Source organism: Panthera tigris, chromosome C2, assembly GCF_018350195.1.
Source record: "Panthera tigris isolate Pti1 chromosome C2, P.tigris_Pti1_mat1.1, whole genome shotgun sequence".
NCBI classification, from domain to species: Eukaryota; Metazoa; Chordata; class Mammalia; order Carnivora; family Felidae; genus Panthera; species Panthera tigris.
The window spans coordinates 5,504,357-5,521,019 of record NC_056668.1 but is presented as its reverse complement, the minus strand read 5'-3'; the positions used below and the strand labels follow the sequence as shown (position 1 = coordinate 5,521,019).

The window sequence follows — 16,663 nt, the reverse complement described above, 5'->3', positions numbered from 1 at the left end:
TGCCCCCACTCCCAACAGTATCCAATGTAGAGCCAAGCATTGCTTCCTTGACCCTTTGCCCAAATCACCTAACATAGGCCCAAGTATATAACACCTCCTTTCCGACACCTTCTTATGGAGACAGCCTCCCACCAGCACCCCGTGGTGTCCATTCTCCCTCGAGTCAACCATAAACCCAATACGTTACACTACTAGTGTGGCTGGTAGGCTCTGGCTGAAGGGCATTGGCAGAAAGGAGGCGGGAGTGCAGAAGTGTGGGAATCCAGCTCAGATGCTTGCCCGACACCCTGACACCCTGGCACGCAACTCAGCAAATGGTTGTTAAATTAATGAAAGACCTAAGCAACGGCTGTCAAAACTGATCTACATGTACTCACCGTCTCACCCTGAAACTGTTAATGCTGCAGAAACATTCACACATGGAGTCCCATAATAATACAAAATTATTAGGAATGTGGGCTTTGTAAAAATAAAAGGGGAAGGCAAAATATGTATTTAAAATAGCATATGGACTTCAGATTTCTGTGGGAAAAAACAATGAAATACATGTGCGTCTCAAATGGGAAAAACTGTGCATCTCTAGTGAGAGGCTTACAACTAACTGCAGAGCCTGGAAGGAAGTGTCATGTTTCTGCTTGTGAGGACTCCATACTGTAGAGTTGTGGGTTCTCCACCCCAATCTGTTCTATAAATTAAAGTTTAATCTCCACCCACCCCCAATAATTGCTTCGGGAAGAGACCAAAGTTTATTTGGAAGGATAAACACGAGAGCAGAACAAAGATAATTCCAAGTAACGGTGGAGGGAAGGGCTGGCAGTGGAGAGGTCAGAGAGAGGCCACACTTATGCCATCATACCTTTATCATATTACAAAGATTTGATTATTTAAGCACACAATGTGGGTGTGGGCCTTAAAAGTTCCATGTATCCATGAGCATGTAGGCCATAAGCTCAACAGCTTGCACCAATTAAGAGGCTATCTCACACTTTTGTAGACACGCTACTGCCAGAATATTCTATCAGTTAATGCCCACAGCTCTAGGCAGTGTACACAATTATCTCCATTATAGATAAGGAAGATGGGGCTTGGAAAGGTTGGGGAACTTGCCCAAGTCTACATAAGTAAGAAGTTAGTGGAACTAAGGGGCACTTGGGTGGCTCAGTGGGTTAAGCATCGGCTCTTGATTTTGGCTCAGGTCATGATCTCATAGTTCGTGAGTTTGATCCTGGTGTTGGGCTCTGCACTGACAGCATGGAGTCTGCTTGGGATTCTCTCTCTCCCTCTTTCTGCACCCCCACTCTTTCTCTTTCTCAAAATAAATAAATAAACTTAAACAAAAGTAGTAGAAATGCGATTTGAAACCAGATTGTCTGATTTCAAAACCCAGACTCTTAACAACTATTACACAGGCTCATTAGAAGTTGCTAGGTATTTTGGGATTTTTTAAAAACTGATACCTTGGGGCGCCTGGGTGGCTTGGTAGGTTAAGCGTCCGACTTCGGCTCAGGTCATGATCTCACAGTCCGTGAGTTGGAGCCCCGCGTTGGGCTCTGTGCTGACAGCTCAGAGCCTGGAGCCTACTTCAGATTCTGTGTCTCCCTCTCTCTCTGACCCTCCCCCATTCATGCTCTGTCTCTCTCTGTCTCAAAAATAAATAAACATTAAAAAAATTTTTTTAATAAAAAAATAAAAAATAAAAACTGATACCTTTATTGAGGTATAATTCACATACCATGAAGTTCACGTTTGTTTTAATGTTTATTTATTTCTGAATGAGAGAGAGAGACAGAGAGACAGAGAGAGCGAGCGAGCAGGGGAGGGGCAGAGAAAGAGGGAAAGACAAAATCCTAAGCAGGCTTCATGCTATCAGCTATCAGCACAGAGCCTGATGCGGAGCTTGATCTCAGAACTGTGAGATCATGATCTAAGCCAAAATAGAGTCAATGCTTAACTGACTGAGCTACCCAGGTGCCCTGAAATTCATTTTTTAAAGTGTATAGTTTGTACAGTTCAGTGATTTTTAGTATATATACAGGGTTCTGCAAAATTCACCACTAATTCTAGAACATTCTAGAACATTTTTATCACCCCCAAAGGAAACCTTCTACCCATTTTCACTCCCTCGCCTTTGCTCCACATTCCCAGCCCTCGGTAACCACTAATCTACTTTCTGTCTTTGTGGATTTGCCTGTTCTGGATATTTCATATAAAAGGGACCACATGATACATGGTAATTTATTTGTGTCTGGCTCCTTTAACTTAGCAGAATGTCTTCAAGGTACATCCATGTTGTAGAAGGTATTCCTACTTCGTTTGTGTAGCTGAATGGTACTCTGTTACAGGACATACTGCATTTGGAGTATCCATTTGCCAGTTGACGGACATTTGGATTGTTTCCACATTTTAGCTATCATGAATAGTTGCATTCATGTACAAGTTTCTGTGTATACATATGTCTTCATTTATCTTGGGTGTATGACTAGGAGCGGAATTACTGGGTCATATGTAACTCCATGTTTAAATTTTAGAGGAACTGCTAAACCATTGTGCAAAGTGGCTGCATCATTTCACCGTCTCACCAACAACACATGATGTTTCAATTTCTCCATGTCCTTGACGATGGACTTTGCTTTGTTTCTTTTAAGCCAACCTAATGGGTATGAAGAGATATGTGATTGGGGTTTTAATTTGCATTTCCCTAATTGACCTATGATATCGAACACCTTTTTATGTACTTATTGGTCACTTGTATACTGTCTTTAGATAAATGTCTTTTCAAATCCTTTATCTACTTTTTAATTGGTTTAGCTGTGTTTTGTTGAGTTATAAGTGTTCTAGGCACAAGTACCCTATCAGATATAGGATTTACACATATTTCCCCCCATTCTTCAACTGTCTTTTCATTTTCTTGATGCATGCAATGTTTTAATTTCTATGAAGTCCAAGTTATGCATTTTTCCTTATGTCATGTATGCTGTTGGCTGGGAAGTTTGACTTGAGACGCCATTTTCTTAAATATCTTTCCCTAAAATGAAATTTCTATTTCAAAAAGTAAGGACAGGACAAGATGTTCAGCAAATAACGTTAGGACAACTGACTAACCATTTGCAGAAAATATATTCACTCTTACAATTTACATCACAATGTCTTTCTTAAGTAGTACAAAGTTAATGGCAAGTATAGAAATCTGTATGTTTATAGAAATTAAAGAAATTTATATATTATATATTTAATATAGACTATTAATATCCCTTGGGTTGATAATAACTTTTTAATCAGGGTACAAAATGGGGGGGGGGAAACACTGGAAAGTTGTTATATTTAGCTATATAAAAAAATTTAAACTATATATCAAAACACTATAAAATAAAATTAAATGTTTCAGACTTGCAGTACTGGCAGAGTTCGGATAGACTAACCTTTCCTCCTATAACTATAACATCTAGATTTTGTATTCTGGGTATGTATGTATATATGCATGTATTTGTATATATGTGTGTGTGTATAGACAGAGAGGGAGGGAGGGAGGGAGGGAGACAGAGAGAGGTATTCAGGCAATGAAAGCAAGCAGAAACTGAATTAGCTGAGCTAAAATAGTATCTTCCCTTAAAGGATAAACCTCAGTGGGTGAGATCTGTGAATTTACTGGACACTTCTCTAGATTGGAGTATGAATTAGCTGTAGAGGCCAATTACTCCATCTATCAGAGGGCACACTTAAGGTCTGGAGGAGCAGTGAGAACATTAGGGGGACACCCTAGAGAGAAGGGAGTCACAGAGAGTGTCTAAGTCCCACCATTTTCACATGAGCCCAAATCGTGGATGACTACTGAAGAGTGCAGAAGCTCACAGTGGGCTCAGGGGAAAAGCATCAACTAGAGGCTGATCAAGGTTTCAGCTGCTGCTCACTGCAAGGGAGAGAGAGACCTTGGCGTTCAACTCCAGCTAGCCGAAAGCCAGCTAGGACAAAAGTCAGTCTTCGGAGGAACATAACAGAATCCAGAGTCTCTTCAATGTATCACTTATCAAGCACATGATTTTTAAAAACTTCCAGACATGGAAAATCACAGGTAAAATGTGTTCTCTATGAAACAGAAGCCATCAATAGAAACTGACCATAAAAGCACTCAGATGTTGCAAATAGCAAACAAGGATTGGAGCAGCTGTTGTAAATATGGCTGATGCTGTAACTTAATGCATGTGCATAATGAGTAGACAGATTGGAAATTGAGCAAAAAAATAGAGAATATAAAAAAGGAACCAAATAAAATCCTTGAACTGAAGAGTACACTAACTAAAATGAAAACTTCAGTGCATGAGCTTAATGCACACTGGAGACAGCTGGAGAAAGTGTCAGTAATGATAAAAATAGATTTAAAAATAGGCAGTTTGATGACAGAGGGAAAAGACTGAAGAAAAATGTGTCAGAAGTATCAGAAACCTTAGTCCTGGGGCCGTATCCAATGGACTAGCATACGTGTCCTAGAATGAGACCTAAGAGAGAATAAAACGATGACAACAAAATCATGTGAAGAACTAATGGTTGAAAACTTCTCAGGTTTAAAGATCCTACCAGCTCCTCCATCCAAACCAACATAAGTACAAAGGAGACGACATATAGGCACATTACGGTCAAACTCTGAAATCCCAAGAGAATGAAAATCTTAAAAGCGGCCAGAGAAAAATGACCCATCAAGTATGGGGGTGGTAACCCTGACCGGACTCTAATTCTTGGAGAACCAAAACACTACCCTGGTCCCCCAGTCAGGGGCTTCTATAGGTCAGGGGGCAATACATTCTGGCACAGGTCTGGTTTCCAGTGGACCCAATGAATCTTCAAACCCATCCTGTGGTTATTTCCCCCGTTCCAGAATGTGTCACTTGGTAACTGGCAGAATGCCCACATGGTTCTCAAACTGCTGAGTGAGGGCTATTATGATAGGAAAGGCCAAGTGGACGCCGGGAGAACTGCCTCTTCTTATCAGCATAGCAAACCAGAAATTAAAGCCCCATTGCTAGAAGGATTGCAGAGATTAGCGCACTAGGAAAATGGGTGGTGGTGGAGCTGAAGGAGTTGGCCACTGGGGACGGTCCCATCAAGGAGCTCTGGGCTCCACCAGCTCAGCATGGGGGCTGGAGGGATCTCTCTGGGTTTCTAAAAGGTGGCCTTTCTAACCACAGGCCATGGGAAGCAGAATCCCTGAGACCCAGAGACAGACGCAAACCCCCAGTCTCCTGGGACTGTCACAAGACTGCCACCTACTCTTCTGGCTGGCTCTCCTGCCTCTCTGCGCTCCTCCCATAAGTCAGATGTAATATAGAATTTTGAGTGTGGGTGTCAGAATGAGAATATTATTGTCATGATACTTTTCCTCCGCTCAAAATCCTCCAATGGTGTCTCATCATCATTGAAATAAAGTTCAAAGTTTGACTGTGGATCCAGCCCCTGCCCAGGTCTCTTGGCCCCGCCATGTACCTTGTACTCCAAGCACATGGTCTCCTTGCTGCTCTGCAAACATAACCAATTTCTACCTCGAGCCTTTGCACTTGCTACTCCATCATCTGGAATGTTCTCTCCAAGCACACACACAACCCATTTCCTTCATTCTGTTCTCTGCCAGGCTTTACGCTAAACACCGATGCACATGTCATTCTCCCCATGGAGATGTAAACTAGTTCTGTCTTGTTCATCCGATGTGCAGTGTCTAGAACAGTCCTGGAGGCTAGCAGGAGCCCAGTCAATACTGCCGACCAGACAAGTGGGCAGAAAGGACAAGGGACAGCCAGAGGACCGAAGGGGGCAGCTAGGCAGCGATCCCATGGCCCAGGGCCAGATGGGAATAAAGGCATCTCAGTGGGTGCCGGCGTGGAGGGTGACAGCTAACTGAGGACTCAGAAGACTGATGCCAACACCCACAGAAGGCCGTGGGGGAAGAAGGATCTTAATCAACCAAGAAACCCCTGAAGAGCTGAGATTACCCCAAAGAGGCAACACATAACTTCTCAGCTGCTGGGTAGAAGGGAGTCTCTAAACAGGAGGAGGAAGAGGAAGCAACTAAATAAAAGAGAAAAATACACTCGTCTCGCCTCAGAAGAGTACCATCCTGAGAAACATTTTTAAAAATCCTGTTTGTTTTTCTCAGTCTCCCTCCACCAGGCACTGGCCTCCCTGCTCTGGGGACACCAGATGTTCCCCAGACCTGCATGCTGTCCTTGACCCTCCAATGCCATTCTTCCCTCAGACTTGTTCTACCCCGACCCAAAGCATCAGGCTTTATGAGTCCCTATAATAGTTCCTCAACTCAAATAAAACTCCCCAGTCCCTCAGAGGTGTTTATTTCAGCCCGACTGCTGAGGAGAGCAGCATGGCTGAATCAAGTCCCAGGAATTTCTGAGGATGCTGTCTCCTTACCTATTGTGCTGGGATGTCCCAGTTGCAAACAAGAAGGCCTTGACCCACACTGGTTTAGACAGAAAGGCAACCGAGTAATTAGTCTTCTACAACTATGAGTTCAGAGGATTCAAGATGCAGTACAGTAGGGGTAAAACTCCACTTTTCCTCTTTTCTTAATGCTACCTTCTTCTAGGTATTGGTTGTATCCTGGGAACAATACCAAAATGGCTGCCACGGATCAAGGTGTCACCTCCAGGCGGGGCCAAGAATCAAAAGAGATGAGCATCTCTGGCACAGTTGCCTATTAAGAATAAGGAAATCTTTTCCAGAAGGTCTCTTCTTACATTTTGTTGGCCCAAACTGGGTCTCATGCCCATCTTTAAACCAATTATGTCCAAAGGGAATAGGCTGCTCGTGGTTTCTTCAGACTAGAGTTCGTATCCATGGGTTTAGACAGATTAGGATTTACCTGCTGGAGCAGGTGATGTAGTTATAGTGTGCTTCTCTCAAACACAAGACTCTACAGAAGATCTCTGTTATCACTGTGTGCATTCGTGTTCCAGGCCTGCCACAACAAAGCACCACCAACTGGGTGGCCTAAAACAACAGAAATGTATTCTATCACAGCTCGGGAGGCCCCAAGTCTGAAATCAAAGTGCTGGTAGGATTGTTCTCCCTCTGAAGACTCTAGGGGAATATGCTTCTTTTTCTCTTCCAGCTTCCCTTTGCTGGTGGCAGCATTATCCTGTCTCTGTCTCTTCTTCACATGACCCTGTGCCCTCATGACTAGTTCCAAAATTTCCCTTTTTATAAGGACATCAGTCATATTAGATTAAAGGCCACCTTACTCTAATAAAATCTCATTTTAACTAATTTCATCTGCAAGGACGCCATTTCCAAATAAGGTCACATTCTAAGATACTAGGGGTCAGGACTTCAATATATGAATTTTGGGGGCACACAATTCAACACTTAACACTGAGAGACGAGGCTGAAATTGGAGCTGGCAACAAATTACAGTGATTTAGTCTTCCCATTTTACAAATTCCTTATTAACCCCAAAGGATCTTCAGCTGGTAGAATTCCAGGCTCATTTAAGAAGTGAAATGCGAATGTTTATGTGGAGTACAAGACGCTCTCCCTGGAAGGAGCCGCCACCCACCATTGGCAATTACAGCTGTGGAGTGTCTACTGGCTGACAAGTGGCCCCCCCTTTTCTATTCTTACTTTCCCATGCCCCTTCCCATCCTCTGCTCCTGCACCCAGGCATTCCCATGAAAAGTGTAGATATTTTTGACAGCTGGACCAGAAAAGGGAAGGGTGAGGGATATGAGTGTGTGCATACATGTAGAATACATCGGAGTGGGGCTGACAGACTCTAAAGTCATGAAAATGTGTCACCTGGATGTTTTTGAGTCAGGGACACCTCATACTCTATAACAGACACTAATGTGGCTTGTTTGGGGGGAGTCATAAGCTGTAATTTAGGAATGATGATGATAATTATAATAACAGCCCTAACATCAACCACAACAGTAGCCGCCATTGCTCTGCAACAACCACGTCAGGAATTTTTACTGAGTGCTTCAGTGATGGGTCATGCCAGCCTTATAGGGATCCCACGAGAGACATATTTTCTGTGACTCTAATCTACGGAGGCTTGGAGAGAGGGAGCCCAGGCTGTGTGAGCTTTGAGCCTGACTGGTAACCACAGAGTTACATCGCTTTGATTCATTTACGTCACACGTGGCGTAAGGCCGCGGTAAGAGTGTGGACATGAAGCAAAGGTAGTGAAATAGAAAATCCTAGTTTTCAACAGAACCCAGGCTGCTGCCTGACTCAGGGCTGCTTACTCGTCCTTAGCCCCTTCTACCCTCTCATTGTGTGCCTGGCTCAGGGCTGCTTACTCGTCCTTAGCCCCTTCTACCCTCTCATTGTGTGCCTGGCTGCTTCCAGTCCAATGCTCCGAGAGACACTGCAAGGAAAATACACAAGGCCAACCAGGGTGTGATTTTTCCAGAGCAGTGGTTCTTGATCTTCTTGCATCATGCATCCCTTTGAGGGAATCACGAAGGCCACAGTGTTTCCCCTCAGCAAAAAAACACACGTTTGCACCTGATATCAAGGGGTCCCAGAACCTCATGGGATCTGCCTACAGGGGCCCATGAGTCAAAGTGTGATTTAGAAGCTCCTGAGTTAAGGGGCACCTGGGTGACTCAGTCGGTTGAACGTCTGACTTTAGCTCAGGTCATGATCTCGTGGTTTGTGAGTTCAAGCCCCACATCGGGCTCTGTGCTAACAAACAGCTCGGAGCCTGAAGCCTGCTTACGATTCTGTGTCTCACTCTCTCTCCCCCTCCCCTGCTCATGCTCTGCCTCTCTGTCTCTCAAAAGTGAATAAATGTTGAAAAAAAAATTTAGAAACTCCCGAATTAAAATATCAGGGAAAACAGCATTGGACCCACTCAGCTATTTTGGCAGGTTAGGAAACAAAAAAATTATAATTTAGTAATTCTATATATTCAAAACTGTCCTCTCTTGCTCTGTTAAGAACAAAGCAGCCTGAAAACAAACCTTATTTTGCTTTTAGAGAAAAGGTGTCCTGTCAAAGTGACTGGGAGGGGCCTGGAAAACATTTTATAGGAATTATTAAGGCCATCACAGCCTCACAGAGGGCCAGCTGGGGGCCCTGCTCCTCCTTTTAGGAGTCTCACAGAGCCATCGCAAAGACTAGAGGGGATTTTTATTTAGCTAACGAGGTGTAGGGTAAAGATCTGTGGGGACACAGTGTGAGGGTAGGAAGTCACAGAAGTTGAATGGATTCTCGGAGATGGCGGTAGATTCTTGAACGCCACCCCCAACATATCCTCCCCAGCAAAGGCAGGACTTGAGTGGCCTGAGATCCTATCACATCACCAAGGTCTATCCAGAAATATCATGGCCAAGGTCCAGGAGACTGACCAAAGCTGACAGTGAGTGTACATGAGCTGCAAGGCCTATATGCCCGAATCCTGGAGGAAAAAGAGATGTGTGCATGATACCCAGGGACCTGCCTGGGCTGAGCCCGAGGGAGGCTTGGGGACCGAGGCCCCACCACATCCTGCGGGTTGGCTCTGAGAGGCAGTGGCATCACTGGATCCGGAGAGCAACCACCTCTCCGGGCAGCACCCTGCTCCTGTTTGGTAAGGGACGTTCTTTCATCCTGCATGCAGTGACAAAACAGGAGCTGTTTGTGCATCGGGGCCTCAGATCCACACAGAGATCAGTTCCAGGGAGCATGCGGGCCCAGAGGCAGAAAGTGGGGAGGGGAGGATGTAATTCTGGCACCGGGGAGAAACATTCGGGACAACGACTCATCCCCTTGAGAGATCCAGCGGTCTGGGGAAGCTCTTTTCTTACTACAACCAACCAGATCTCCCAACTCGCACAAGGTCTGGGGATGGAGACGCTCTGCAGCGCCCCCGTGGGCCTGGGGCGCGGGTGCAGCGTTGTCACCAGAGGCCAAACAGAAAGTTTGGAAAGTAGAGTCTGATGAAAAGGACAGCCCGGTCCCTCTGTCTTTTCTGCCGAAGTCCTCAACAACATTTGATGTTTCGGGTCCCTATTCCGGGCACGCGTTTTGGTAAAAGCTAAGCTATGACTGGGATAATAATGAATAATGTGGTTCCAGAAACAGCAAGACCAACAAACCTGAAGGATTTGAAGGGTTATTTTTCTATCCCACTGGTCGCTGTCCCTGACGGTTCATCCAAGCTTGGTTGCCTCATCTCTGCTCACAGCCTCCATGTGTCTGATGTCAAAAACGCGTGTGTGTGTGTGTGTGTGTGTGTGTGTGTGTGTGTGTGGTGGGGTGGGGGTGGGGGTTCACCATCAAATTGCTCTCCTAGTGCAGTAGTGGTTTTTGAAAGCACCCGAGTGAAAGAACTTCCCAGACAAGAGGCTCGCTCAGCCAGTGCACAGTTCTCGCGTCCCCAGTGAGCCCCTGGCAACCGGCGCTGTTGGGAGAGTTCAGGTCCTTCAAATGTGTATAAAACCAGCACCAGCCACCTTGGGAATCCAGACTATTGTCCAAGAAGCCGCCTTAATTTCCTGACATTGCTTGATCGGGCAGAAAGTTCTGTCCTATTACATTTAGAAATATTTGCGCCCACTTTTTAAAAATATGAATTATAAAAATGAGAGAGTACGTAAAATTTTTATTTAAAGCCGTGAAATTTCCTTTCTACCCAAACAATTTTTTTTCAGTTTGAAATCCTCAAACATTTTATTGATGATTCATAAACAGCTGGAGTCAGGAATAAGAGTTTCCAAAGGCACCACCCCCATGGGTCAGCATCACAGGGACAGTGAAAGTACCCCCCGCCTGGATCTCGGAAGTCATGTTTCCTCTTCCTCTTCCTACCCTACAACCTTTTAATTTTCCTGTTCAGAATGGTTTTCTGGAAGAATTCCAGTGTGCAGCACCATCAGCATCTACGGTTTCCTTCTCTCTAACCAGCAGGATCACTTGCTATGTGTATGTGCCAGATCTGTACATAGAGTGCTTTCTGATTTACAGTGTATCTCCACATACATTATCCCATTTAATTTTCATACCCCCCCTCCCCAGGAAAGGTGTGATTCTTCTTATTTTACAGGGTCAGAGAACTAAAGCAATTTGAGATCACTAATGAGAAGTGGAGAACCAGAAGGACCAGATTGTTTGGGCTGCAACCTCGGGGGGGCTCTTCACCCTACCCTGGGCTCCCTGTTAATTACATGACACTTCAGCCCTCCGTGTCCACGGCACACAGGCTTTGAGGACTTTCCTAATTTTGACCCAGAATGTAGGATTCCTTGTTTTTCCCCAAGATGGTCTTCATTTAGGGGACAGAACTGATTGGAGGTTGTCAAAATAGCAGTTACCACCTCAAAGGAAACTTGTTACCACTTTTATGGAACCAATTCCAACAATACAGAGAAATTCTTTAGTGTGTGAAATATTGGAATCAACTGTTTGGGGGATGGGGGAGGACGCTTTGTCCCTTTTTTTTTTTGGTGATACCATGCAATGGTTTTCCCAGGGATTGGCCAGTAGTGTCCCTGTTATGCTCTCATTCCTCTCCTGGCTGCAGTTTGAATAGGTAGCTTTAGTTCATTTGGGATGATTTTTCTGTGTTTGTATGGAATGCAGTGTGTGTGTATGTGTGTGTGTGTGTGTGTGTGTGTGTGTGTGTGTGTGTGTGTACATGGGTGTGGGTGCATGCCATTTTTAGGGCCATGTTAAGAGATTAAAATAAAAGAGAATGGGATGATGGTTCTTTCTCTTCTTGCCTCTACCTGGAAGGCATCTGGGTTTGCTGTGCACACACTGTAACTGCACATGTGCATGTGGGTGTGTGTCTCCAGCTTAGTGCTCCCCTTCTGTCCTCTACAGAAGTAACAATAAAACATGTTACTGTTCATAGGGGCATAAAGTCAGCCAGGGTGTGCTCTGTGCTCAACTTCCTATTTTCTTTCCTTTTTTTTTTAACGTTTATTTTTTTATCTTTAAGAGAGAGAGAGCGAGCAGGGGGAGTGCAGAGAGAGGGGGGACAGAGGTTCCTAAGCGGGCTCTGTGCTGACAGCAGAGAGCCTGACGCGGGGCTCGAACTCACAAACCGTGACATCATGACCTGAGCCAAAGTCTGATGCTCAACTGACTGAGCCACCCAGGCGCCCCCTTCCTCCCTATTTTCATGGTAAAATAGATAACACCAAGCAGCAGATTTGCATTGCTGTGTGCTGCCTCCACGAGTCCGTTTTAATCCACTAAGTAGTCTGGTCACACAAATACACACAGAAAAAGCGAAGTTATCCCTGTTTGTTGTTACTGTTTCTTTTTTTTTAATGGTATCATTTGAGTAACACCTCTATTTGTTGTATATCTCCTGTCTTTGTGTTTCTATAGCTTTCTTAAATTATTCTTTTTACTTTCCAGAATTCAAATAGTATGATTTTAAAAGGTTAAATATACCAGACACTTGAAACTGAACACATTTATAAACCCACCAAGGGTTAAAAACTGGTAGAATTAACTGTTACCTAAAAGCATCTCTCTGCTAATAGTTTGTATGGTTTGACAGAATCTAAACTTGGCCACCTCCAAGAACCATCTCTGTTTGACATTTGCTCACTTTTATTAAACGTTTCCCTGTCTAACCCCCTCCATGTACAGGGTACAACACGCGGACAGAGTTACCTCCTGCCTCGGGAGTTTTAATTTCTTCTCTCTGCTCTCTGTTCCCTCTTCCTCAAGCGCCCCTATCCACCCTCAAGGATTGGACCTGTTGATACCCACTGCATCGTCTAAGACTGAACTTAAATCAATGTGTTGTCACTGTGCAGTCGCTGGTCCTACACACAAATGTAAATCACGCCCTTGTCTGCGCGCCTTTGTGTTTGGAACTCTTTTCCAGTGTATTCCACTGGATGGCAGTTGTATACACCCATTCCCCATCAACCCACAAGAAAGAAAGGTCGCTAAGGGCAGAAAGACATCTCTGTGGTCCTCTCCCATGCCCCACACTAAGAGCATCAAAGGTGTGTAGAGAGGAAATCTGGGGAAAACCAGCTTTTGTATTTTTAAATTCCACCCACTTAAAAGACTTTTTCTCCATAAAATGCTCCTTAGTCCCCACAAAATGAAAGTTATATCCTCCCCTGAAAGGTACAACTATGGCACATATTATATTACTCTCCATCTTGCATTAATATTAGTAAGCTCTATATACTTCCTTGTTATCTCCTCTTCCAAAACATAAGTCCGTGGATGAAGTATTCACATCCTTCACAGGGCCCTGTATCTATTACAGCATAGATATAGACTTGCGGAATTTTTATAATTTTAAAATATTTCAAAGTGGCAAAATATAACCGAATTTAGAATCAAACATATTCATATTCTATTAAATATAATCAAATTAAAAAATATATTTCTTTTATTGGGGAAAGATGGATCAATATTGGCCAACACTGGTCTTCAGCTCTTGGGTTTCCTTCAAATATCATCAATTTATAATTTTTTAAGTTATCCTTTCAACTTCGGATTTATATGAAATGACAATTTGTCTTCAGATTCTTGCAAATCAGTTCCTCCAGAGTATAAAATTTAGAATCAAATTTACGTATTGGATATCTACAAAACATGTTTTAAAGCAACCCTATTTCAAACTGTAATTTCTTCATGATATAAAAGTATAGCAAACAAATAGCTTGATATTTTCAGCGTTACGTTGGAAATAGCGGATTAGAATAAATTCTGAGTGAAATAGGGCAGATACTAGCATTTGTGCAGTCAGCTTAAATCTCTCTCTCTCACACGCACATATACATAAGACCCACTGAGATTCACTTTTAAATTCAATCCCTCTAATGAGCGATACGGTAGAGGTCTTTTCCAGCCTACCGAGAACACAATTAAAATAAAAAAGAGAAAGGCCGATCAAAGCCTTATCTGGAAGAGATCACAATTTATCTAACAGAAAATTGCACAAATGGACAAAGACATAAGTAATTCGCTGTAAACTAGGCGCCCAACCATTTGCTAAAAAGCAGCAACTTTACAAAAGTTGGCCCGTTTTACGTCCTTCCTTTGGTGGTTTACTTACCAAAGTAGAAAAATAATCTCATTATAAGTTGCCCTCTCCTATAAAATGGGTCAGCAACATGGACCCTAGGCAGGGTGTTACATGTTCCTGTCTTGTAGTTGTGTGTCTTTGGTAATGAGGTTTCCGGCTGCTTGATTTCATAAGGATCTCTAAAAGGAAACCTAGGGACAAGCCAGCTTGCAAATCATAAAATGCGTGGAAACAGACTGTCTGAAAAGAGCACACACAAGACCATACGCTGGGCTTTTCCGCAGTAAAATCAACAGAATAGAAATGTGGGCGCTAAAGGCAGAGGCCCACTCACCTGCTAGGTATGCACGGCCAAGGGAACCCAAGGCACACGAGCATGTGGCCCCAGACACCGGGCACACGGTCAGGCTATTGCAACCGCTGGATTTCTGCCCTCCTCTTCGGTCGTGTCCCAGGCGAGCAAAACCTCAAACCTCAGCTGCAGCCAACCACCATTTTGTTTTTTGTTTTGTTTTGTTTTAAACAGACGTGTGCGGAGACAATGGCAACTTTAAGCACAAAAAGACCTATTTAGGTAAAACAAAGCATTCTTCTTCCTTACTTTTCACCGTGAGGTACATGGACTTGCTGACGTCTGCACCCACATCGTTGCTGACCTTGCACAGGTAGTAGCCGCTGTCTTCCTCCACGACGTGCTTGATCAATAAGGACCCGTTGCTCAGAACCTGAATTCGGCCATTCAGGGCGATTGGTTGGAACTGGGGAACCCCAGCACCTGGAGGAGAACAAGAAGGACGAAGGATGATGCCGACAGAAACACACAAGGGGAGACAGTGAGTTCAAGTTCACGCAGCTTAGCACAGAGAAGTGAGGGGTATTTACCATCTAGAGGGCAGTCGTGGGATACGCGGAATTGTTTCCCCCCAACGTGTAAATTCTTGTTTGGAGAGAAGCACATTTATTTAAAATGACACTGCTTCAGACTCTGAGAGAGAGAGTAAGAGACTGTTACAGGTCGTTTCTACACAAAAAGCCAAATTTGATGAGTGTTAAGTAGCTGATAAATTATTCAAAGACATCGCAGTGGAACAGCAGAGGAGTAGACGCCTCTCCTGAGACTAAATAGAAGCCTTGTGTTCCCAGGGAATTACTATGAATGTAAACAAGGAATGTTCCAGGGACAGGGCATTTGAAGACTTTGCTTGCCGTGAGTGTACAAAGAGAATACAAGTATCGCAGGTTTCTCTTCTAAGCACAGTCACGCTGAAGTCTAGACACACGTGCATGTTAGTATCACTTAATGTCGTCTAAATAAATAAGTCAGATGGTGCCAGTAAGACAGCACAGAATTAAAACACCGCTCTCCTCAGAGTATGTCGTTCAAGGAGAAAATGCCACCGATGACACATGCCGTGGACAGAGGTGTGATATGACTCATATGGAAGATCCTTACGAAACTGTTCTGAAAAAAAATATCTTTTAGAAATAATAAAAAGCAGGACCAAGGGTGGTCTAGGGAGATTTCCGGGAAGACGGCGGTTCGGATTAGCCTGCTATGTTGCTTATCCCTGTGCAGGGGGCCCTGGGTGAGACTGGGAGAGTGTGATCTAAGCCTTGATAAGCTGGTAGAGCTTCCCTACTGTGTGACCTGAGTCTGAGGATTTGGGGACAGGACCCAGTGGTAAAGACCAATTCCATCTTCCTGGAGAAAGCCCACAGCGTGAGCCCCATGCTGGTCTCCATGGCCCCAGATCCTTCGTGGGAGCTGAACATGCACACTGTTGCACTGTCACCATACCCCACCTGCAGGAAACTTCAGGCTTTGCATCTGGGGACACGAGAAGGGAGACACTTTCTCATGCTATCTCCATGCCAAACGGATCACTTACCAATTGGTACTCCTTAGCTCACAGTGGCAGAGACCGTGGCTGTGCCCTCCCTGCCCTCATGTCTAGATCAGGTAACCCAGCCCCACCAAAGAGACCAGGGAAATTCATAATGTACCGAGGGGACATTTCACACCGAACAAGAAGGACAAGCAGAATCCCCACAACAGGTGGCTGCTACCAACACAGAACTGCCACAGAGGACATATGAAGACTTCAATTAAAAGAACAGATTTCCATTTCTGCTGACAATGGAGAGAGACACGAAGGAATGTCGTTTCCATTCTAACAACAAAAAAGAGAGGCTGTTCATCTACAAAATCATACTGTTCTCTGAGTCACTTAGAAAGTCGAAGTCACAGACAACTAAGTGAAATTAGTTACAAAAAGTTAGAAGCCCCACAAGGAGATAAATAATCCCATCTCTGGCAGAGGTTGGGGGGACCAGGACCTCGGCATAAAAGCAGATAACAAGGACTGGAAGTAAGTATAACCTCCCGCAATCTCTACTTTTCTTTCCTTTTATGCACCAGGGCCATACTCAATAAAATATTACGAAACACACAAAAAAGCAAGAAAAAAGGACCAGAAAAAAAAAATATCGACATCACTATGGTAGGGGAGTTCTTCCACAGGGACTTTACAATAATTATGATTAATATCCATAAACGGGGGGGGGGGCGGGTTCAGAAGCAATATTAAAACCATTAAACTATAAGAAAGACAAAATGATAAAAACAAATACCACAATGTAAGAGATGAATAAATCTTTAAACAAGCTACTCAG

The 16,663-nt window shown here is 44.0% G+C and overlaps 1 protein-coding gene across 1 annotated transcript in view; it reads right to left on the bottom strand.

Moving 5' to 3' along the window:
* The window catches only part of DSCAM (DS cell adhesion molecule), a 763,813-nt gene that overhangs the window by 220,060 nt on the left and 527,090 nt on the right, over positions 1-16,663 (bottom strand). The window contains exon 12 of the mRNA XM_042956621.1: positions 14,592-14,765. Coding sequence (XP_042812555.1) covers positions 14,592-14,765 — 174 coding nt within the window. The remainder of the gene's footprint in view (positions 1-14,591; positions 14,766-16,663) is intronic.